The sequence below is a fragment of the Panulirus ornatus genome, chromosome 2 (genome assembly GCF_036320965.1).
Source record: "Panulirus ornatus isolate Po-2019 chromosome 2, ASM3632096v1, whole genome shotgun sequence".
NCBI classification, from domain to species: Eukaryota; Metazoa; Arthropoda; class Malacostraca; order Decapoda; family Palinuridae; genus Panulirus; species Panulirus ornatus.
In genome coordinates this window covers 43,164,729-43,190,393 of record NC_092225.1, presented here as the reverse complement: position 1 = coordinate 43,190,393, position 25,665 = coordinate 43,164,729, and the positions used below count along the sequence as shown (strand labels likewise).

The window sequence follows — 25,665 nt, the reverse complement described above, 5'->3', positions numbered from 1 at the left end:
TTCTTCGCCCACTCCCCTTACGTCCTTTGTTCTCACCTTTTTTCATTCTGTACTCAGTCTATCTTGATATTCACACAAGTCTCCTTCCCTAGCTCACTTACGCTCACCACCCTCTTCACTACAACATTCTCTCTTCTTTTCTGAATACCTCTACACATCTTCACCTTCGCTTCCACAAGATAATAATTAGACACCACTCCAGTTGCACCTCTCAGCACATTAACATCCAAAACTCTCTCTTTCGTTCGCCTGTCAATTAACACGTAATGCAAGAACGCTCTCTGTCTCTCTCTCCCACTTACATATATATACTTATGTATATCTCGCTTTTCAAACCCGGCATTCTCAATCACCAGTCCTTTTTCAGCATATAAATCTACAAGCTCTCCACCATTTTCATTTGCAACACTAAACACCCCATTTACACCAATCATTCCCTCAACTGCCACATTACTCACCTTTGCATTCAAATCACACATCACTATAACTCGGTCTCGTGCATCAAAACTACTAACACACTCACTCAGCTGCTCCCAAAACACTTGCCTCTCATCATCTTTCTTCTTATGCCCTGGTGCATATGCACTAATAATCACCCATCTCTCTCCATCCGCTTTCAGTTTTACCTATATCAATCTTGAGATTACTTTCTTACACTCTTTCACATTCTCCCACCACTCATGTTTCATGAGTAGTGCTACTCTTTTCCTTGCTCTTGCCCTCTCACTAACCCCTGATTTTACACCCAAGACATTCCCAATCACTCTTCCCCTTTACCATTTTGCGTCGTTTCACTCAGAGCTAAAACATCCAGGTTCCTTTCTTCCGACATACTACCTATCTCTCCTTTTTTCTCATCTTGGTTACATCCACACACATTCAGATACCCCAGTCTGAGCCTTCGAGGAGGCATAGATATATACTTATTTTTCATTATACTTTGTCGCTCTCTCCCGCGCTAGCGAGGTAGCACAAAGGAAACAGACGAAAGAATTGCCCAACCCATCCATATCCACATGTATATGAATACACGTCCACACACGCACATATACATACCTATACATGCAACGACAACGCCATCTCCCCGCACGCCTGCGAGGTAGTGCTATGAACAAATAACAAAGGCTATATTCGTTCACACTCAGTCTCTAGCAGTCATTTATAATACACCGAAACCACCGCTCCTTTTCCACATCCACGCCCAACAAAACTTTCCATATTGTTTACCCCAGACGCTTCACATGCCCTTGTCCAATCTGTTAACAGTATGTCAACCCCAGTATACCATATCATTCCAGTTCACTCTATTCCTTGCACGCCTTTCAACCTCCAGGATGTTCAGGCCCCGATCGCTAAAAATCTTTTCACTACATCCTTCCACCTCCGATTTGCTCTCCCACTTTTCCTCGTTCCCTCCACCACTGATACGATATCCGCTTAGTCAATCTTTCCTTACTCATTCTCTCCATGTGAAGTGAACTAACCATTTCAATACACCCTCTTCTGCTCTCTCACCCACATCTTTTTATTACCTCATATCTTTCTTACCCATTCATTACTATTTAGAACAAACCACCTCACACGACATATTGTCCTCAAACATCTCATTTCCAATAAATCCACCCTCCTCAGCACAGCCCTATGTATAGCCCACGCCTCGCAACCATATAACATTCTTGGAACCACTATTCCTTCAAACATACCCATTGTTGCTTTACGAGATAATGTTCTCGCCTTCTGCACATTTTTCAGCTCCCAGAACTTTCGCACTCTCCCCAACTCTGTGACTCACCTCTGCTTCCACAGCTCCATCCGCTGCCAGATCCACTCCCAGATATCTAAAACACTTCACTTCCATTAGTTTTTCTCCATTCAAACTCACCTCCAAATTGGCTTGTCCCTCAATCATACTGTGCCTAATAACCTTGCTCTTATTCACATTTATCTCAGTTTTTTCTTTCACACACTTTACCAAACTAGTCACCAGTTTCTGCTGTTTCTCACCCGAATCAGCCACCAGCGTTATATCATCAGCGAACAACAACTGACTCACTTTCCAAGCTCTCTCATCCACAACAGACTGCATTCTTGCCCCTCTCTCCAAAGCTCTTGCATTCACCTCCTTAACAATCCCATCCATAAAGAAATCAAACAACAGTGAAGATATTAAGCACCCATGCCGCAAACCGACATTCACTGAAAACCACTCACATTCCTCTCTTCCTACTCGTACACATGCCTTACATCCTTGATAAAAACTTTTCACTGCTTCTAACAATTTGCCTCCCACACCACATATTCTTTATACCTTCCACAGAGCATATCTATCAACTCTATTATATGCCTTCTCCAGTGAGTTAGTTGTTGTTCGCTGATGATACAGCGCTGGTGGCTGACTCGGATGAGAAACTGCAGAAGCTTGTGATTGAGTTTGGTAAATTGTGTGAAAGAAAAAAGCTGAGAGTAAATATGAATAGGAGCAAGGTTGATAACTACAGTATGGTTGAGGGACAAATCAAGTGAGAGGTAAATATAAATGGAGAAAAAAACTGGATGAAGTGATGTGTTTTAGATATCTGGGAGTGGATTTTGCAGTGGATGGAACAATGGAAGCGGAAGTGAATCATAGGGTGGGTTAGGGGGCGAAAGTTCATGGAGAATTGAAAAATGTGTGAAAATCGAGAACGTTATCTTGGAAAGCAAAAATGCTATATGCTTGCGAATTGTGGGCTATAGATAGAGTTGCGCGGAGGAGGGTGGATGTGCTGGAAATAAAAATTTTGCGGACAATATGTGGTGTGAGGTGGTTTGATCGAGTAATTAATGAAACGGTAAGAGAGATGTGTGGTAATACAAAATTTGTGGTCGATAGAGGAGAAGGTGTTTTGAATTGGTTTGGTCACGTGGAAAGAATTTGTGAGGAGAGATTGACAAAGAGGATATATGTGTCATTGGTGGAGGGAATGTGGAGAAGTGGGAGACCAATTTGGAGGTGGAAAGATGGAGTGAAAAACATTTTGAGTGATTGGGGCCCGAACATACAGGAGGATGAAAGGCGTGCAAGGAAAAGAGTGAATTGGAACGATGCGGTATACCGGGGTCAACGTGCTGTCAATGTATTGAAGCAAAGCATGTGAAGCGTCTTGTGTAAACCATGGAAAGTTTTGTTTGGCCTGGAAGTGGAAAGGGAGCTCTAGTTTCAGTGCAGTATACATGACATCTAAAGACTGAGTGTGAACGAGTGTGGCCTTTGTTGTCTTTTCTTAGCGCTACCTCACGCACATGAGGGGGAATGGGGTTGTCATTTCATGTGTGGCGGGGTGGCGACGGGAATGAATAAGGGAAGACAGTGTGAATTATGTACATGGGTATATATGTATATGTCTGTGTGTGTATATACATGTCTGGACGTGAATGTATATACATGTGCATGTGTTAGGGTTGGGCCATTCTTTCGTCAGTTACTTGCGCTACCTTGCTAACGCGGGAGACAGCGACAAAGTACAATATATATATATATATATATATATATATATATATATATATATATATATATATATATATATATATATATATATTTACATTATTTATTTTACTTTGTCGCTGTCTCCCGCGTTTGCGAGGTAGCGCAAGGAAACAGACGAAAAAAATGGCCCAACCCACCCACATACACAATGTATATACATACACGTCCACACACGCAAATATACATACCTATACATCTCAATGTAAACATATATATACACACACAGACACATACATATATACCCATGCACACAATTCACACTGTCTGCCTTTATTCATTCCCATCGCCACCTCGCCACACATGGAATACCATCCCCCTCCCCCCTCATGTGTGCGAGGTAGCACTAGGAAAAGACAACAAAGGCCCCATTCGTTCACACTCAGTCTCTATCCGTCATGCAATGATGCCCGAAAACCACAGCTCCCTTTCCACATCCAGGCCCCACACAACTTTCCATATATATATATATATATATATATATATATAAAGGTTGCGGGACAAAGGATTGCAGATACGTTTGGTGAATATATTAGAATATAGCAATGCGTGCACATATGGAAAAATTCATAATGAAGTCAGATATTTTTGATATGAACGAAAGTATAAGCAGAAATCTTGAAACGGAGTAGAATGGTTCGTAACATCTATTAAATTGTTTCCAAAAAGTTCTCAAATTACATTAATGTCTTGTATAAAAGATATACGTGTTTAATCATTTGGTAGATTTATTTGATTCGTTAAGATAGAATTCATTAAATAATTCTATTAGACTAGTGAAAATTTGTACAATAAGAACATACCTTGCTGTAGTATTATGCGAAGATAACCAAAGAAAATGTCAATCGTCTTGGAGTCTTTATTATTGAGCGTCATACGTGAAGATAAGAGAGAAATTGCTGTAGGCACTAGGATCAGCGTCGTGAGGATGGTTGCCCACACCAGGGAAGCAAAAGGCAGCAGGAAGCCCCACGGGTCTACCTCTGGTCGCCCTCGACCAGCCAAAACCCTTACTGTGTCTATCAGTATCGGTATTGTAAAGTCAACCACTTCTGAACGAATAGCACTGAGACCAAACGGTCCCATTCCTAAATCTGCTTCCTGTATTCAAACACATGTCAATTAACCTTGGTACCCACTAGAAAAAGAAACAATCATTATCATCAAAAATCATTTACCACCTGAGACCAGATAGAGACAAAGATATACTTATGTTCATGAGGAGTAGTACTCTTAGAAAAAGATATAACAATATAGTCATGAATTTTGTTTTCGTAGACAATCTATTTTACATTATCATTCCGCAAGCAAACCTACCTTCCTGTGAACCATACCCACCATACCGCTGTACGAACCATCTACCTCCTTCGTGCCCCAAGAACCATCAGGTGGACGGATGAATGTATATCTGGTGAAAAAAAAAAAAAAATTGTTGTTCGCTGATGATACAGCGCTGGTGGCTGATTCATGTGAGAAACTGCAGAAGCTGGTGACTGAGTTTGGTAAAGTGTGTGGAAGAAGAAAGTTAAGAGTAAATGTGAATAAGAGCAAGGTTATTAGGTACAGTAGGGTTGAGGGTCAAGTCAATTGGGAGGTGAGTTTGAATGGAGAAAAACTGGAGGAAGTGAAGTGTTTTAGATATCTGGGAGTGGATCTGTCAGGGGATGGAACCATGGAAGCGGAAGTGGATCATAGGGTGGGGGAGGGGGCGAAAATTTTGGGAGCCTTGAAAAATGTGTGGAAGTCGAGAACATTATCTCGGAAAGCAAAAATGGGTATGTTTGAAGGAATAGTGGTTCCAACAATGTTGTATGGTTGCGAGGCGTGGGCTATGGATAGAGTTGTGCGCAGGAGGATGGATGTGCTGGAAATGAGATGTTTGAGGACAATGTGTGGTGTGAGGTGGTTTGATCGAGTAAGTAACGTAAGGGTAAGAGAGATGTGTGGAAATAAAAAGAGCGTGGTTGAGAGAGCAGAAGAGGGTGTTTTGAAATGGTTTGGGCACATGGAGAGAATGAGTGAGGAAAGATTGACCAAGAGGATATATGTGTCGGAGGTGGAGGGAACGAGGAGAAGAGGGAGACCAAATTGGAGGTGGAAAGATGGAGTGAAAAAGATTTTGTGTGATCGGGGCCTGAACATGCAGGAGGGTGAAAGGAGGGCAAGGAATAGAGTGAATTGGAGCGATGTGGTATACAGGGTTTGACGTGCTGTCAGTGGATTGAATCAAGGCATGTGAAGCGTCTGGGGTAAACCATGGAAAGCTGTGTAGGTATGTATATTTGCGTGTGTGGACGTGTGTATGTACATGTGTATGGGGGGGGGGGGGGGTTGGGCCATTTCTTTCGTCTGTTTCCTTGCGCTACCTCGCAAACGCGGGAGACAGCGACAAAGTATAAAAAAAAAAAAAAAAAAAAAAAAAAAAAATATATATATATATATATATATATATATATATATATATATATATATATATATATATATATATATATATATATATATATATATATATATATATATATATATATATATATATATATATATATATATATATATATATATATATATATATATATATATATATATATATATATATATATATATATATATATATATATATATATATATATATATATATATATATATATATTATCCCTGGGGATAGGGGATTAAGAATACTTCCCATGTATTCCCTGCGTGTCGTAGAAGGCGACTAAAAGGGGAGGGAGCGGGGGGCTGGAAATCCTCCCCTCTTCGTTTTTTTTTTTTTCTTTTTTAATTTTCCAAAAGAAGGAACAGAGAGGGCCAGGTGAGGATATTCCAAAAAAGGCCCAGCCCTCTGTTCTTAACGCTACCTCGCTAACGCGGGAAATGGCGAATAGTTTAAAATATATATATATATATATATATATATATATATATATATATATATATATATATATATATATATATATTCATTCTATATGTTTCGGTTTCTCGCTGTATCCCGGGTTTGCGAGGTAGCGCAAGGAAACAGACGAAAGAATGGCCCAACCCACCCACATACACATATATGTACATACACGTCCACACGCGCAAATAAACATACCTATATATCTCAATATATACATATATATACACACAGAGACATATACATATATACACGTATATAATTCATACTGTCTGCCTTTATTCATTCCCATCGCCACCTCGCCAAACATGAAATAACAACCAACTCCCCCTCATGTGTGCGAGGTAGCGCTAGGAAAAGACAACAAAGGCCCATTCGTTCACACTCAGTCTCTAGCTGTCATGCAATAATGCACCGAAACCACAGCTCCCTTTCCACATCCACGCCCCACACAACTTTCCATGGTTTACCCCAGACACTTCACATGCCCTAGTTCAATTCATTGACGGAACGTCGACCCCGGTAAACCACATCGATCCAATTCACTCTGTTCCTTGCATGCCTTTCAAGCTCCTGCATGTTCAGGCCCCGATCACTCAAAATCTTTTTCAGGCCATCTTTCCACCTCCAATTTGGTCTCCCACTTCTCCTCGTTCCCTCCACCTCTAACACATATATGCTCTTGGTCCATCTTTCCTCACTCATTCTCTCCATGCGACCAAACCATTTCAAAATAATTCTTCTGCTTTTTCAAAAACAATCTTTTTATTACCATACATCTCTCTTACCCCTATATTACTTACTCGATCAAACCACCTCACACCACATTGTCCTCAAACATCTCATTTCCACCACATCCACCCTCCTCCGCACAACTCTATCCATAGCCCACTCCTCGCAACCATGCAACATTGTTGGAACCACTTTTCCTTCAAACATACCTATTTTTCTTTCCGAGATAATGTTCTCGACTTCCACACATTCTTCAAGGGTCCCAGAATTTTCGCCCCCTCACCCATACTATGACTCACTTCCGGTTCCATCCGCTGCCAAATCCACTCCCATTTATCTAAAACACTTCACTTCCTCCAATTTTTCTCCATTCAAACTTACCTCCCAAGTGACTTGACCCTCAACGCTACTGTACCTAATAACCTTGCTCTTATTCACATTTACTCTCAAATTTCTTCTTTTACACACTTTACCAAACTCAGGCACCAACTTCTGCAGTTTCTCTAATGAATCAACCACCAGCGCTGTATCATCAGCGAACAGCAACTGACTCACTTTCCAGGCTCTTTCATCCACAACAGACTGCATATTTGCCCCTCTTTCGAAAATTCTTGCATTCACCTCTCTAACAACCCCATCCATAAACAAATCAAACAACCATGGAGACATCACATACCCCTGCCGCAAGCCTACATTCACTGAGAACCAATCACTTTCCTCTCTTCCTACAAGTACACATGCCTTACATCCTCGATAAAAACTTTTCACTGCTTCTAACAACTTGCCTTCTACACCATACATTCGTAATACCTTCCACAGAGCATCTCTATCAACTCTATCATATGCCTTCTCCAGATCCATATATGTATATAAATATATACATATATATATATATATATATATATATATATATATATATATATATATATATATATATATATATATATATATATATATATATATATATATATATATATATATATATAAATATATATATATATATATATATATATATATATATATATATATATATATATATATATATATATATATATATATATATATATATATATATATATATATATATATATTCTTTCTTTCATACTACCCGCCATCTCCCGCACTAGCGAGGCAGCGCCGAGAACAGAGGACTGGGCCCTTAAGGGAATATCCTCACCTGGGCCCCTTCTCTGCTCCCTCTTTTGGAAAAATAAAAAAAAGAATAAAAAAAAAAAAAACTGGAGGGATGGCTGGTCATTATCTTGTGGAGGAGAAAGTGAAGATTTGTAGAAGTTTTCAGAAAAGAAAAGAGAATTTCGGGTGAAGACAGTGGTGACATAAATAATCTTGGAAGGGAGACTTGTGTGAGGAAGTACTAGGAGAGTACAGAATGCAAAAAGGTGAGAACAAAGGACGAAAGGGGATTGGGAGAGGAATGGGATGTATTTAGGGAAGCAATGATGGCTTGTGCAAAAGAATCTTGTTGCATGAGAAGCATGGGAAGTGGGCAGACTACAAAGGGTAGTGAGTGGTGGGATGAAAAAGTAAGATTACTCGTGAAAGGGAAGAGATAGGCATTTGGACGATTTTTGCAGGGAAAAAATGCAAATGACTGGAAGATGTATAAAATTAAGAGGCGGGAGATCAATAGAAAGCTGCATTAGGCGAAAAAGAGGTCAAATGAGAGTTGGGGTGAGAGAGTATCATTAACTTTAGGGAGAACGAAAAGGTGTTTTGGAAGAAGGTAAGTAAAGTGCGTAAGACAAGGGAAGAAATGGGAACATCAGTGAAGAGGCTAATGGGGAGGTGATAACAAGTAATGGTGATGTGAGAAGGAAATTGAGTGAGTATTTTGAAGGTTTGTTGAATATGTTTGATGATAGAGTGGCAGATATAGAGTGTTTTGGTCGAGGTGGTGTGCAAAGTGAGAGTGTTATGGGGAATGATTTGCTAAACGAAGAAGAGGTAGTAAAAGCTTTGCGGAAGATGGAAGCTGGCAAGGCAGCGGGTTTCGATGGTATTACAGTGGAATTTATTAGAAAAGGGGGTGACTGAATTGTTGACTGGTTGGTGAGGTTATTTAATGTATGTTTGACTCATGGTGAGGTGCCTGAGGACTGGCGGAATGCTTGCATAGTGCCATTGCACAAAGGCAAAGGGGATAAGAGTGAGCGCAAAAATTTCAGAGGTGTAAATTTGTTGAGTATTCCTGAATAATTATGTGGGAAGGTATTGACTGAGAGGGTGAACCATGTACAGATTGGGGAAGAGCAGGGTGGTTTCAGAAGTGGTAGAGGATGTATGGATCATGTGTCTGCTTTCAAAAATGTATGTGAGAAATACTTAGAAAAGAAATGGATTTGTATATACCATTTATGAATCTGGAGAATGCATGTGATACTGTTGATAGAGATGCTCTGTGGAAGGTATTAAGAATATATGATGTGGGAGGTAAGTTCTTAAAAGAAGTGAAAAGCTTTTATCGAGCATATATGGCATGTGAACGTGTAGGAAGAGAGGAAAGTGATTGGTTCTCAGTGAATGTAGGTTTGCGGCAGGGGTGTGTGATGTCTCCATGGTTGTTTAATTTGTTTGTGGATGGGCTTGTTAGGGAGGTGAATGCAAGAGGTTTGGATAGAAGGGCAAGAATGCAGTCTGTTGTGGATGAGGGAGCTTGGGAAGTGAGTCAGTTGTTCGCTGATGATAAAGCGCTGCTGGCTGATTCAGGTGAGAAACTGCAAAAGCTGGTGACTGAGTTTGGTAAAGTGTGTGAAAGAAGAAAGCTGAGAGTATATGTCAAAAAGAGCAAGGCTATTAGTTACAGTCGGAATGAGGGAAAGGTGAACTAGGAGGTACGTTTGAAGGGAAAAAAAATGGATGATATGACGAGTTTTAGATATCTGGGATTGGATTTGGCAGCGTATGGAACCATGGAAGCGGAAGTGAATCATAAGGTGGGGGAGGGGGCCAAAGTTTAGGGACCGTTGAAAATGTGTAGAAGTCGAGAACGTTGTCTTGAAAAGCAAAAATTGGTATGTTTGAAGGAATAGTGGTTCCAACAATGTTACATGGTTGCGAGGCGTGGGCTATAGATAGAGTTTGGCGAGGGAGAGTGGATGTAGTGGAAATTAGATATTTGAGGACAATACGTGGAGTGAGGTGCTTTGATCGAGTAAGCAAAAAAAGGGTAAGAGAGATGTATGGTAATGAAAAGAATGTGGTTGAGAGAGCAGAAGAGTGTGTTTTGAAATGGTTTGGTCATATGGAGAGAATGAGTGACGAAATATTGACCAAGAGGATATATGTATTAGAGGTGGAGGGAACGAGAAGTGGGAGACCAGATTGGATTTGGAAAAATGGAGTGAAAAAGATTTGAGTGATCGCGGCCTGAACATGCAGGAGGGTGAAAGGCGTGCAAAGAAAAGGGTGAATTGGAACGATGTGGTATACCGGGGTCGAAGTGCTGTCAGTGGATTGAACCAGAGCATGTGAAGCGTCTGGGGTAAACCATGGAAAGTTCTGTGGGGCCTGGATGTGGAGAGGGAGGTGAGGTTTCGGTGCATTATTACATGACAGCTAGAGACAGTGTGAACGAATGTGTCCTTGTTGTCTTTTCCCAGCGCTTCCTCGCGCACTCGAGGGAGGAGGGGGTTGTCATTTCATATGTGGCGGGATGGCGACGGGAGTGAGTAGATACACATATACATGTATATATATGTATATGTGTGTGTGTGTGTGTGTGTGTGTGTGTGTGTGTGTGTGTGTGTGTGTGTATTTATAAGTATACGTTGAGATGTATAAGTATGTAAATGTGCTGTGTGTGGAGGTGTATGTATATACATGTGTATTTGGGTGGGTTGGGCCATTCTTTCGTCTGGTTTCCTTGCGCTACCTCGCTAACGCGGGAGACAGGGACAAGGTATAATGAATAGAAATGAGTATATATATATATATATATATATATATATATATATATATATATATATATATATATATATATATATATATATATTTTTCTTTTTTTTTTTTTGCTTTATACTTTGTCGCTGTCTCCCGCGTTTGCGAGGTAGCGCAAGGAAACAGACGAAAGAAATGGCACAACCCACCCCCATACACATGTATATGCATACGTCCACACACGCAAATATACATACCTACACAGCTTTCTATGGTTTACCCCAGACGCTTCACATGCCCTGATTCAATCCACTGACAGCACGTCAACCCCGGTATACCACATCGCTCCAATTCACTCTATTCCTTGCCCTCCTTTCACCCTCCTGCATGTTCAGGCCCCGATCACACAAAATCTTTTTCACTCCATCTTTCCACCTCCAATTTGGTCTCCCTCTTCTCCTCGTTCCTTCCACCTCCGACACATATATCCTCTTGGTCAATCTTTCCTCACTCATTCTCTCCATGTGCCCAAACCATTTCAAAACACCCTCTTCTGCTCTCTCAACCACGCTCTTTTTATTTCCACACATCTCTCTTACCCTTACGTTACTTACTCGATCAAACCACATCACACCACACATTGTCCTCAACCATCTCATTTCCAGCACATCCATCCTCCTGCGCACAACTCTATCCATAGCCCACGCCTCGCAACCATACAACATTGTTGGAACCACTATTCCTTCAAACATACCCATTTTTGCTTTCCGAGATAATGTTCTCGACTTCCACACATTCTTCAAGGCCCCCAGAATTTTCGCCCCCTCCCCCATCCTATGATCCACTTCCGCTTCCATGGTTCTATCCGCTGCGAGATCCACTCACAGATATCTAAAACACTTTACTTCCTCCAGTTTTTCTCCATTCAAACTCACCTCCTAATTGACTTGACCCTCAACCCTACTGTACCTAATAACCTTGCTCTTATTCACATTTACTCTTAACTTTCTTCTTTCACACACTTTACCAAACTCAGTCACCATTTTCTGCAGTTTCTCACATGAATCAGCCACCAGCGCTGTATCATCGGCGAACAACAACTGACTCACTTCCCAAGCTCTCTCATCCCCAACAGACTTCATACTTGCCCCTCTTTCTAAAACTCTTGCATTCACCTCCCTAACAACCCCATCCATAAACAAATTAAACAACCATGGAGACATCACACACCCCTGCCGCAAACCTACATTCACTGAGAACCAATCACTTTCCTCTCTTCCTACACGTACACATGCCTTACATCCTCGATAAAAACTTTTCACTGCTTCTAACAACTTGCCTCCCACACCATATATTCTTAATACCTTCCACAGAGCATCTCTATCAACTCTATCATATGCCTTCTCCAGATCCATAAATGCTACATACAAATCCATTTGCTTTTCTAAGTATTTCTCACATACATTCTTCAAAATCAAACACCGGATCCACACATCCTCTACCACTTCTGAAACCACACTGCTCTTCCCCAATCTGATGCTCTGTACATGCCTTCACCCTCTCAATCAATACCCTCCCATATAATTTACCAGGAATACTCAACAAACTTATACCTCTGTAATTTGAGCACTCACTCTTATCCCCTTTGCCTTTGTACAATGGCACTATGCACGCATTCCGCCAATCCTCAGGCACCTCACCATGAGTCATACATGCATTAAATAACCTTACCAACCAGTGAACAATACAGTCACCCCCTTTTTTAATAAATTCCACTGCAATACCATCCAAACCTGCTGCCTTGCCGGCTTTCATCTTCCGCAAAGCTTTTACTACCTCTTCTCTGTTTACCAAATCATTTTCCCTAACCCTCTCACTTTGCACACCACCTCGACCAAAACACCCTATATCTGCCACTCTATCATCAAACACATTCAACAAACCTTCAAAATACTCACTCCATCTCCTTCTCACATCACCACTTCGTGTTATCACCTCCCCATATATATATATATATATATATATATATATATATATATATATATATATATATATATATATATATATATATATATATATATATTGCTTTCTCTCTGTCTCCCGCGTTAGCGAGGTAGCGCAAGGAAACAGACGAAAGAAATGGTCCAACCCACCCACATACACATGTATATACATATACGTCCACACACAGCACGTTTACATACCTATACATCTCGACGTATACATATATATACACACTGAGAAATTTACATATATAAACATATACATAATTCATACTTTCTGCCTTTATTCATTTCCATCGCCACCCCGCCACAGATGAAATAACATGTGCGTGAGGTAGCGCTAGCAAAAGACAACAAAGGCCATATTCGTTAACACTCAGTGTCTAACTGTCATGTAATAATGCACCGAAACCATAGCTCCCTTTCCATATTCAAGCCCCACACTAACTTTCCATGGTTTACCCCAGACGCTTCACATGCCCTGGTTCAATTAATTCACAGCACGTCGACCACGGTATACCACATCGTTCCAATTCACTCTATTCCTTGCACGCCTTTCACCCTCCTGCATGTTCAGGCCCCGATCACTCAAAATCTTTTTCACTCAATATTTCCACCTCCAATTTGGTCTCCCACTTCTCGTTCCCTCAACCTCTGACAAATATATCCTCTAGGTCAATTTTCCCTAACTCATTCTCTCCATGTGACCAAACCATTTGAAAACACCCTCTTCTGTTCTCTTCACCACACTCAATTTATTATCACATATCTTCCTTACCCTATATTACTTACTCCCTCAAACCATCTCACACCTCATACTGTCCTCAAACATATCATTTCCAGCACATCCACCCTCCTCCGCACAACTCTATCCATAGGCCACGCCTCGCAACCATATAACATTTTTGGAACCACTATTCCTTCAAATGTACCCATTATTGCCCTCCGAAATAATGTTCCCGACTTCCAAACATTTTTCAACGCTCCCAGACCTTTCGCACCCTCCCCCACCCTATGAATCACTTCCGCTTCGATAGTTCCATCCGCTGCCAAATCCACTACCAGATATCTAAAACACTTCACTTCCTCCAGTTTTTCTCCATTCAAACTTACCTTCCAATTGACTTGTCCCTCAACCCTCCTCTACCTAATAACCTTGATCATATTCACATTTACTCTCAGTATTCTTCTTTTACACAGTTTACCAAATTTTGTCACCTGTTTCTGTAGTTTCTCACACGAATCAGCCACCAGCCCTGTAACACCAGCGAACAACAACTGACTCACTTCCCAAGCTCTCTCATCCACAACAGACTGCATACTTGCCCCTCTTTCCAAAACTCTTGCATTCATATCTCTAACAAACCCATCCATAAACAAACTAAACAACCATGGAGACATCACACACATTCCTGCAGCAAACCTACATTCACTGAAAACGAATGACTTTCCTCTCTTCCTACACGTACACATGCCTTACATTTTCGATAAAAACTTTTCACTGCATCTAACAACGTGCCTCCCACACCACATATTTTTAATACTTTAAAAAAGAGCATCTCTATCAACTCTATCATATGCCTTCTCTAGATCCATACATGCTACATACAAATGCATTTGCTTTTCTAAGTATTTCTCACATACATTCTTCAAAGCAAACACCTGATCCACACAACCTCTACCACTTCTGAAACCACACTGCGCTTTCTCAATCTGATGCTCTGTACAGGCCTTCACCCTCTCAGTCAATACCCTCGCATATGATTTCCCAGGAATAATCAACAAACTTATACCTCTGTAATTTGAGTCCTCACTTTTATCCCCTTTTCCTTTGTACAATGGCATTGTGCAAGCATTCCGCCAATCCGCAGGCATCTCACCATGACACATACATACATTATATAACCTTACCAACCAGTCAACAATACAGTCACCCCCTTTTTTGATTAATTCCACTGCAATGCCATCCAAGCCCCTTGCCTTGCCGGCTTTCATTTTCCGCAAAGCTTTTACTACCTCTTCTCTGTTTACCAAATCATTTTCCCTAACCTTCTCACTTTGCACACCACCCCGACCAAAACGCCCTATGTCTGCTACTCTATCGTCAAACACATTCAACAAACCTTCAAAATACTCACCCCATCTCTTTCTCACATCCCGATCCTTGTTATCACCTCCCCACTAGCCCCCTTCACTGATGTTCCCATTTGTTCCCCAATTTTACGCATTGTTTTGCGCAGTTTATTTACCTCCTTCCAAAACATCTTTTTATTCTCCCTAAGATTTAATGATACTCTCTTACACCAACTCTCATTTGCCCTCTTTTTCACCTCTTATACCTTTCTCTTGACCTCCTGCCTCTTTCTTTTATACATCTCCCAGTCATTTTTATTAATTCCATGCTAAAATCGTCCAGAGTCCTCTCTCTTCTTTTTCACTAATATTTCTAACTCTTAATTCCTCCACTCACTCCCCTTTCTAATCTGCCCACCGATTACGCTTCTTATGCCACAAGCATCATTAGTGCAATCCTTCACTGCTTCCCTAAATACATCCCAGTCCTACCCTACTCCCCTTACGTCCTTTGTTCTCACTTTTTTCCATTCTTTACATCAGTCTCTCCTGGTACTTCATCACACAAGTCTCCTTCCTAAGCTCACTTACTCTCACCACTCTCTTCACCCCAAAATTCTCTCCTCTTTTCTGAAAACCTTTACAAATCTTCAACTTCGCCTCCATAAGATAATGATCTGATATCCTTACAGTTGCTCCTCTCAGCACATTAATATCCAAAAGTGTCTCTTTCGCGCGCCTATCAATTAACACGTAATCCAATAACGCTCTCTAGACATCTCTCCTACTTACATACGTATACTTACGCATGTCTCTCTTTTTAAACCAGGTATTCCCAATCACCAGTGCTTTTTCAGCACATGAATCTTAAAGCTCTTCACCATTTCCATTTAAAACACCAATTGTTCCCTCAACTGCCACATTGCTCACCTTTGCATTGAAATCACCCATCAGTATAACCCTGTCTCGTGCATCAAAACTACTAACATTCATTCAGCTGCTCCCAAAACACTTGCCTCTCATGATCCTTTTTCTCATGCTCAGGTGCATATGCACTAATAATCACCCACCTCTCTCCATCAACTTTCAGTTTTACCCATAGCAATGTTGAGTTTACTTTCTTACACTCTATCATACACTCCCACCATTCCTGTTTCAGGAGTAGTGCTACTCATTCCTTTGCTCTTTACCTCTCACTAACCCCTGATTTTACTCCCAAGACATTCCCAAACCACTCTTCCCATTTACCCTTGAACTTCGCTTCACTCAGAGGCAAAACATCCAGGTTCCTTTCCTCAAACATTCTACGAATCTCTCCTTTTCTCTCATCTTCGTTACAACCACACACATTTAGAAAAACCAATCTGAGCCTTTAAGGAGGATGAGTACTCTTCGCGTGACTCCTTCTTCTGTTTCTCTTTTAGAAAGTTAAAATACAAGGAGGGGAGGATTTCCAGCCCCCAATCAAGTCCACTTTAGTTGCCTTCTACGACACATGAGGAATGCGTGGGAAGTATTCTTTCTCCCCTATCCCCAGGAATATATATATATATATATATATATATATATATATATATATATATATATATATATATATATATATATATATATATATATATATATATATTTCTTTTGCATTGTCGCTATCTCCCGCGTTTGCGAGTTAGCGCAAGGAAACAGACGAAAGAAATGGCCCAATCCAACCCCATACACATGTATATACATACACGTCCACACACACAAATATACATACCCATACATCTCAATGTACACATATATATATACACACACACATATACATATATACACATGCACACACTTCACACTGTCTGCCTTTATTCATTCCCATCGCCTCCTCGCCACACATGGAATAACATCCCCCTCCCCCCTCATGTGTGCGAGGTAGCGCTAGGAAAAGACAACAAAGGCCCCATTTGTTCACACACAATCTCTAGTTGTCATGCAATAATGCCCGAAACCAAAGCTCCCTTTCCACATCCAGGTCACACCCAACTTTCCATAGTTTGCCCCAGACGCTTCACATGCCCTGATTCAATCCACTGACAGAACGTCAACCCCGGTATACCACATCGATCCAATTCATTCTATTCCTTGCCCTCCTTTCACCCTCCTGCATGTTCAGGCCCCGATCACACAAAATCTTTTTCACTCCATCTTTCCAACTCCAATTTGGTCTCCCACTTCTCTTCGTTCCCTCCACCTCCGACACATATATCCTCTTGGTCAATCTTTCCTCACTCATTCTCTCAATGTGCCAAAACCATTACAAAACACCCTCTTCTGCTCTCTCAACCACGCTCTTTTTATTTCCACACATCTCTCTTACCCTTACGTTACTTACTCGATCAAACCACCTCACACCATATATTGTCCTCAAACATCTCATTTCCAGCACATCCACCCTCCTGCGCACAACTCCATCCATAGCCCACGCCTCGCAACCATACAACATTGTTGGAACAACTATTCCTTCAAACACACCCATTTTTGCTTTCCGAGATAATGTTCTCGACTTCCACACATTCTTCAAGGGTCCCAGAATTTTCGCCCTCTCCCCCACCCAATGATCCACTTCCGATTCCATGGTTCCATCCGCTGACAAATCCACTCCCAGATATCTAAAATACTTTACTTCCTTCAGTTTTTCTCCATTCAAACTTACCTCCTAATTGACTTGACCCTCAACCCTACCGTACCTAATAACCTTGCTCTTATTCATATTTACTCTTAACTTTCTTCTTTCACACACTTTACCAAACTCAGTCACCAGCTTCTGCAGTTTCCCACATGAATCAGCCACCAGCGCTGTATCATCAGCGAACAACAACTGACTCACTTCCCAAGCTCTCTCATCCCCAACAGACTTCATACTTGCCCCTCTTTCCAAAACTCTTGCATTCACCTCCCTAACAACCCCATTAAAAAAAAAATTAAATAACCATGAAGACATCACACACCCCTGCCGCAAACATACATTCACTGAGAACCAATCACTTTCCTCTCTTCCTACACTTACACATGCCTTACATCCTCGATAAAAACTTTTCATTGCCTCTAACAACTTGCCTCCCACACCATATATTCTTAATATCTTCCACTGAGCATCACTGTCAACTCTATCATATGCCTTCTCCAGATCCATAAATGCTACATACAAAGCCATTTGCTTTTCTAAGTATTTCACACATATATTTTTCAAAGCAAACACCTGATCCACACATCCTCTACCACTTCTGAAACCACACTGCTCTTCCCCAATCTGATGCTCTGTACATGCCTTCACCCTCTGAATCAATACCCTCCCATATAATTTACCAGAAATACTCAAAAAACTTATACCTCTGAAATTTGAGCACTCACTCTTATCCCCTTTGCCTTTGTACAATGGCACTATGCACGCATTCCGCCAATCCTCAGGCACCTCACAATGAGTCATACATACATTAAATAACCTTACCAACCACTCAATAATACAGTCACCCCATTTTTTAATAGATTCCACTGCAATACCATCCAAACCTGCTTCTTTGCCGGCTTTCATCTTCCGCAAAGCTTTTACTACCTCTTCTCTGTTTACCAAATCATTTTCCCTAACCATCTCACTTTGCACACCACCTCGACCAAAACACCCTATATCTGCCAATCTGTCATCAAACATATTGAACAGACCTTCAAAATACTCACTCCATCTCCTTCTCACATCACCACTGCATGTTATCACCTCCCCATTTGCGCCCTTCACTGACGTTCCCATTTGCTCCCTTGTCTTACGCACTTTATTTACCTCCTTCCAGAACATCTTTTTATTCTCCCTAAAATTTAATGATACTCTCTCACCCCAACTCTCATTTGCCCCCTTTTTCACCTCTTGCACCTTTCTCTTGACCTCCTGTCTTTTTCTTTTATACATCTCCCACTCAATTGCATTTTTTCCCTGCAAAAATCGTCCAAATGCCTCTCTCTTCTCTTTCACTAATAATCTTACTTCTTCATCCCACCACTCACTACCCTATCTAATCAACCCACCTCCAGCTCTTCTCATGCCACAAGCATTTTTGCGCCATCCATCACTGATTCCCTAAATACATCCCATTCCTCCCCCACTCCCCTTACTTCCATTGTTCTCACCTTTTTCCATTCTGTACTCAGTCTCTCCTGGTACTTCCTCACACAAGTCTCCTTCCCAAGCTCACTTACTCTCACCACCCTCTTCATCCCAACCTTCACTCTTCTTTTCTGAAAACCCATACAAATCTTCACCTTAGCCTCCACAAGATAATAATCAGACATCCTTCCAGTTCCACCTCTCAGCACATTAATATCCAAAAGTCTTTCTTTCGCGCGCCTGTCAGTTAACACGTAATCCAATAACGCTTTCTAGCCATTTCTCCTACTTACATACGTATACTTATGAATTTCTCGCTTTTTAAACCAGGTATTCCCAATCACCAGTCCTTTTTCAGCACATAAATATACAAGCTATTCATCATTTCCATTTACAACACTGAACACCACATATATAACAATTACTCCCTCAACTGCCACATTACTCACCTTTGCATTCAAATCACCCACCACTCTGACCCGGTCTCGTGCATCAAAACCACTAAAACACTCATTCAACTGCTCCCAAAACACTTGCCTCTCATGATCTTTCTTCTCATATATATCTATCTATATATATATATATATATATATATATATATATATATATATATATATATATATATATATATATATATATATATATATATATATATATATATATATATATATATATTTATATATATATATATATATATATATATATATATATATATATATATATATATATATATATATATATATATATATATATATATATATATATATATACATATATATATATAAATATATATATATGTATATATATATATATATATATATATATATATATATATATATATATATATATATATATATATATATATATATATATATATATATATATATGTATATATATATATATATATATATATATACATATATATATATATATATATATATATATATATATATATATATATATATATATATATATATATATATATATATATATATATATATGGAAAGCTGTGTAGGTATGTATATTGCGTGTGTGGACGTGTGTATGTACATGTGTATGGGGGGGGTTGGGCCATTTCTTTCGTCTGTTTCCTTGCGCTACCTCGCAAACGCGGGAGACAGCGACAAAGTATAAAAAAAAAAAAAAAAAAAAAAAAAAAAAATATATATACATATATATATTTAATATATATATATATATATATATATATATATATATATATTTACTTTCTTACACTCTATCACATACTCCCACAACTCCTGTTTCAGGAGTATTGCTACTCCTTCCCTTGCTCTTGTCCTCTCACTAACCCCTGACTTTACTCCCCAGACATTCCCAAACCACTCTTCCCCTTTACCCTTGAGCTTCGTTTCACTCAGAGCCAAAACATCCAGGTTCCTTTCCTCAAACATACTACCTATCTCTCCTTTTTTCACATCTTGGTTACATCCACACACATTTAGGCACCCCACTCTGAGCCTTCGAGGAGGATGAGCACTCCCCGCGTGACTCCTTCTTCTGTTTCCCATTTTAGAAAGTTAATACAAGGAGGGGAGGATTTCTGGCCCCCCGCTCCCGTCCCCTCTAGTCGCTTTCTACGACACGCGAGGAATACGTGGGAAGTATTCTTTCACCCCTATCCCCAGGGATAATATACACATATATATACATATACACATACACACACATACACATACATACGCACATATACACACACACACACACATATATATATATATATATATATACATATGAAAAATGTAAGAAACAATTTAGAAAACTGAAACTTCTAGCTTAAAATGAATGAAAAAAATGAATGTCATATAATGGTTCAACCTCTGGCTATGGAAAAAAGGAAATGTATAATTTATTTACACAAACGTCAATAGCATTTATATGGGTAAAACTGAAAGTTGATGGAGAGAGATGGGTGATTGTTGGTGCATATGCACCTGGGCATGAGAAGAAAGATCAAGAGAGGCAAGTGTTTTGGGAGCAGCTGAATAAGTGTGTTAGTGGTTTTGATGCACGAGACCGGGTTATAGTGATGGGTGATTTGAATGCAAAGGTGAATAATGTGGCAGTTGAGGGAATAACTGGTATACATGGGGTGTTCAGTGTTGTAAATGGAAATGGTGAAGAGCTTGTAGATTTATGTGCTGAAAAAGGACTGATGATTGGGAATACCTGGTTTAAAAAGCGAGATATACATAAGTATACTTATGTAAGTAGGAGAGATGGCCAGAGAGCGTTATTGGATTACGTGTTAATTGACAGGCGTGCGAAAGAGAGACTTTTGGATGTTAATGTGCTGAGAGGTGCTACTGGAGGGATGTCTGATCATTATCTTGTGGAGGCTAAGGTGAAGATTTGTATGGGTTTTCAGAAAAGAAGAGTGAATGTTGGGGTGAAGAGGGTGGTGAGAGTAAGTGAGCTTGAGAAGGAGACCTGTGTGAGGAAGTACCAGGAGAGACTGAGTACAGAATGGAAAAAGGTGAGAACAATGGAAGCAAGGTGAGTGGGGGAGGAATGGGATGTATTTAGGGAATCAGTGATGGATTGCGCAAAAGATGCTTGTGGCATGAGAAGAGTGGGAGGTGGGTTGATTAGAAAGGGTAGTGAGTGGTGGGATGAAGAAGTAAGAGTATTAGTGAAAGAGAAGAGATAGGCATTTGGACGATTTTTGCAGGGAAAAAATGAAATTGAGTGGGAGATGTATAAAAGAAAGAGACAGGAGGTCAAGAGAAAGGTGCAAGAGGTGAAAAAAGGGCAAATGAGAGTTGGGGTGAGAGAGTATCATTAAATTTTAGGGAGATTAAAAAGATGTTCTGGAAGGAGGTAAATAAAGTGCATAAGACAAGGAAGCAAATGGGAACTTCAGTGAAGGGCGCAAATGGGGAGGTGATAACAAGTAGTGGTGATGTGAGAAAGAGATGGAGTGAGTATTTTGAAGGTTTGCTGAATGTGTTTGATGATAGAGTGGCATATATAGGGTGTTTTGGTCGAGGTGGTGTGCAAAGTGAGAGGGTTAGGGAAAATGATTTGGTAAAGAGAGAAGAGGTAGTGAAAGCTTTGCGGAAGATGAAAGCCGGCAAGGCAGCAGGTTTGAATGGTATTGCAGTGGAATTTATTAAAAAAGGGGGTGACTGTATTGTTGACTGGTTGGTAAGGTTATTTAATGTATGTATGACTCATGGTGAGGTGCCTGAGGATTGGCGGAATGCGTGCATAGTGCCATTGTACAAAGGCAAAGGGGATAAGAGTGAGTGCTCAAATTACAGAGGTATATGTTTGTTGACTATTCCTGGTAAATTATATGGGAGGGTATTGATTGAGAGGGTGAAGGCATGTACAGAGCATCAGATTGGGGAAGAGCAGTGTGGTTTCAGAAGTGGTAGAGGATGTGTGGATCAGGTGTTTGCTTTGAAGAATGTATGTGAGAAATACTTAGAAAAGCAAATGGATTTGTATGTAGCATTTATGGATCTGGAGAAGGCATATGATAGAGTTGATAGAGATGCTCTGTGGAAGGTATTAAGAATATTTGGTGTGGGAGAAAAAGTTGTTAGAAGCTGTGAAAAGTTTTTATCGAGGATGTAAGGCATGTGTACGTGTAGGAAGAGAGGAAAGTGATTGGTTCGCAGTGAATGTAGGTTTGCGGCAGGGGTGTGTGATGTCTCCATGGTTGTTTAATTTGTTTATGGATGGGGTTGTTAGGGAGGTAAATGCAAGAGTTTTGGAAAGAGGGGCAAGTATGAAGTCTGTTGGGGGGATGAGAGAGCTTGGGAAGTGAGTCAGTTGTTGTTCGCTGATGATACAGCGCTGGTGGCTGATTCATGTGAGAAACTGCAGAAGCTGGTGACTGAGTTTGGTAAAGTGTGTGGAAGAAGAAAGTTAAGAGTAAATGTGAATAAGAGCAAGGTTATTAGGTACAGTAGGGTTGAAGGTCAAGTCATTTGGGAGGTGAGTTTGAATGGAGAAAAACTGGAGGAAGTGAAGTGTTTTAGATATCTGGGAGTGGATCTGGCAGCGGATGGAACCATGGAAGCGTAAGTGGATCATAGGGTGTGGGAGGGGGCGAAAATTCTGGGGGCCTTGAAGAATGTGTGGAAGTCGAGAATATTATCTCGGAAAGCAAAAATGGGTATGTTTGAAGGAATAGTGGTTCCAACAATGTTGTATGGTTGCGATGCGTGAGCTATGGATAGAGTTGTGCGCAGGAGGATGGATGTGCTAGAAATGACATGTTTGAGGAGAATGTGTGGTGTGAGGTGGTTTTATCGAGTGAGTAACGTAAGGGTACGAGAGATGTGTGGAAATAAAAAGAGCGTGGTTGAGAGAGCTGAAGAGGGTGTTTTGAAGTGGTTTGGGCACATGGAGAGAATCCATAAACAAATTAAACAACCATGGAGACATCACACACCCCCTACATTTTCTGAGAACCAATCACTTTCCTCTCTTCCTACACGTACACATGCCTTACATCCTCGATAAAAACTTTTCACTGCTTCTAACAACTTGCCTCCCACACCATATATTCTTAATACCTTCTACAGAGCATCTCTATCAATTCTATCATATGCCTTCTCCAGATCCATAAATGATATATATAAATCCATTTGCTTTTCTAAGTATTTCTCACATACATTCTTCAAAGCAAACAACTGATCCACACATCCTCTACCACTTCTGAAACCACACTGCTCTTCCCCAATCTGATGCTCTGTACATGCCTTCACCCTCTCAATCAATACCCTCCCATATAATTTACCAGGAATACGCAACAAACTTATACCTCTGTAATTTGAGCACTCACTCTTATCCCCTTTGCCTTTGTACAATTGCACTATTCACGCATTCCGCCAATCTTCAGGCACCTCACCGTGAGTCATACATACATTAAATAACCTTACCAATCAGTCAACAATACAGTCACCCCCTTTTTTAATAAATTCCACTGCAACACCATCCAAACCTACTGCCTTGGCGGCTTTCATCTTCCGCAATGCTTTTACTACCTCTTCTCTGTTTACCAAATCATTTTCCCTAACCCTCTCACTTTGCACACCACATCGACCAAAGCACCCTATATCTGCCACTGTATCATCAAACACATTCAACAAACCTTCAAAATACTCACTCCATCTCCTTCTCACATCACTACTACTTGTTATCACCTCCCCATTTGCGCCCTTCACTGAAGTTCCCATTTGCTCCCTTGTCTTACGCACTTTATTTACCTCCTTCCAGAACATCTTTTTATTCTCCCTAAAATTTAATGATACTCTCTCACCCCAACTCTCATTTGCCCTCTTTTTCACCTCTTGCACCTTTCTCTTGACCTCCTGTCTCTTTCTTTTATACGTCTCCCACTCAATTGCATTTTTTCCCTGCAAAAATCGTCCAAATGCCTGTCTCTTCCCTTTCACTAATACTCTTACTTCTTCATCCCACCACTCACTACCCTTTCTAATCAACCCACCTCCCACTCTTCTCATGCCACAAGCATCTTTTGCGCAATCCATCACTGATTCCCCATATACATCCCATTCCTCCCCCACTCCCCTTACTTCCATTGTTCTCACCTTTTTCCATTTTGTACTCAGTCTCTCCTGGTACTTCCTCACACAAATCTCCTTCCCAAGCTCACTTACTTTCACCACCCTCTTCACCCCTACATTCACTCTTTTTTTCTGAAAACCCATACAAATCTTCACCTTAGCCTCCACAAGATAATGATCAGACATCCCTCCAGTTGCACCTCTCAACACATTAACATCCAAAAGTTTCTCTTTCGCGCGCCTGTCAATTAGCACGTAATCCAATAACGCTCTCTGGCCATCTCTCCTACTTACATAAGTATACTTATGTATATCTCGCTTTTTAAACCAGGTATTCCCAATCATCAGTCCTTTTTCAGCACATAAATCTACAAGCTCTTCACCATTTCCATTTACAACACTGAACACCCCATGTATACCAATTATTCCCTCAACTGCCACATTACTCACCTTTGCATTCAAATCACCCATCACTATAACCCGGTCTCGTGCATCAAAACCACTAACACACTCATTCAGCTGCTCCCAAAACACTTGCCTCTCATGATCTTTCTTCTCATGCCCAGGTGCATATCCACCAATAATCACCCATCTCTCTCCATCAACTTTCAGTTTTACCCATATTAATCGAGAATTTACTTTCTTACATTCTATCACATACTCCCACAACTCCTGTTTCAGGAGTACTGCTACTCCTTCCCTTGCTCTTGTCCTCTCACTAACCCCTGACTTTACTACCAAGACATTCCCAAACCACTCTTCCCCTTCACCCTTGACCTTCGTTTCACTCAGAGCCAAAACATCCAGGTTCCTTTCCTCAAACATACTACCTATCTCTCCTTTTTTCACATCTTGGTTAC

The 25,665-nt window shown here is 40.5% G+C and overlaps 1 protein-coding gene across 1 annotated transcript in view; it reads right to left on the bottom strand.

Moving 5' to 3' along the window:
- The window catches only part of LOC139752162 (uncharacterized), a 150,211-nt gene that overhangs the window by 96,240 nt on the left and 28,306 nt on the right, over nucleotides 1-25,665 (bottom strand). Inside the window, exons 7-8 of the mRNA XM_071668107.1 lie at nucleotides 4,841-4,931; nucleotides 4,327-4,624 (exon numbers count right to left, since the gene is read on the bottom strand). Coding sequence (XP_071524208.1) covers nucleotides 4,327-4,624; nucleotides 4,841-4,931 — 389 coding nt within the window. The remainder of the gene's footprint in view (nucleotides 1-4,326; nucleotides 4,625-4,840; nucleotides 4,932-25,665) is intronic.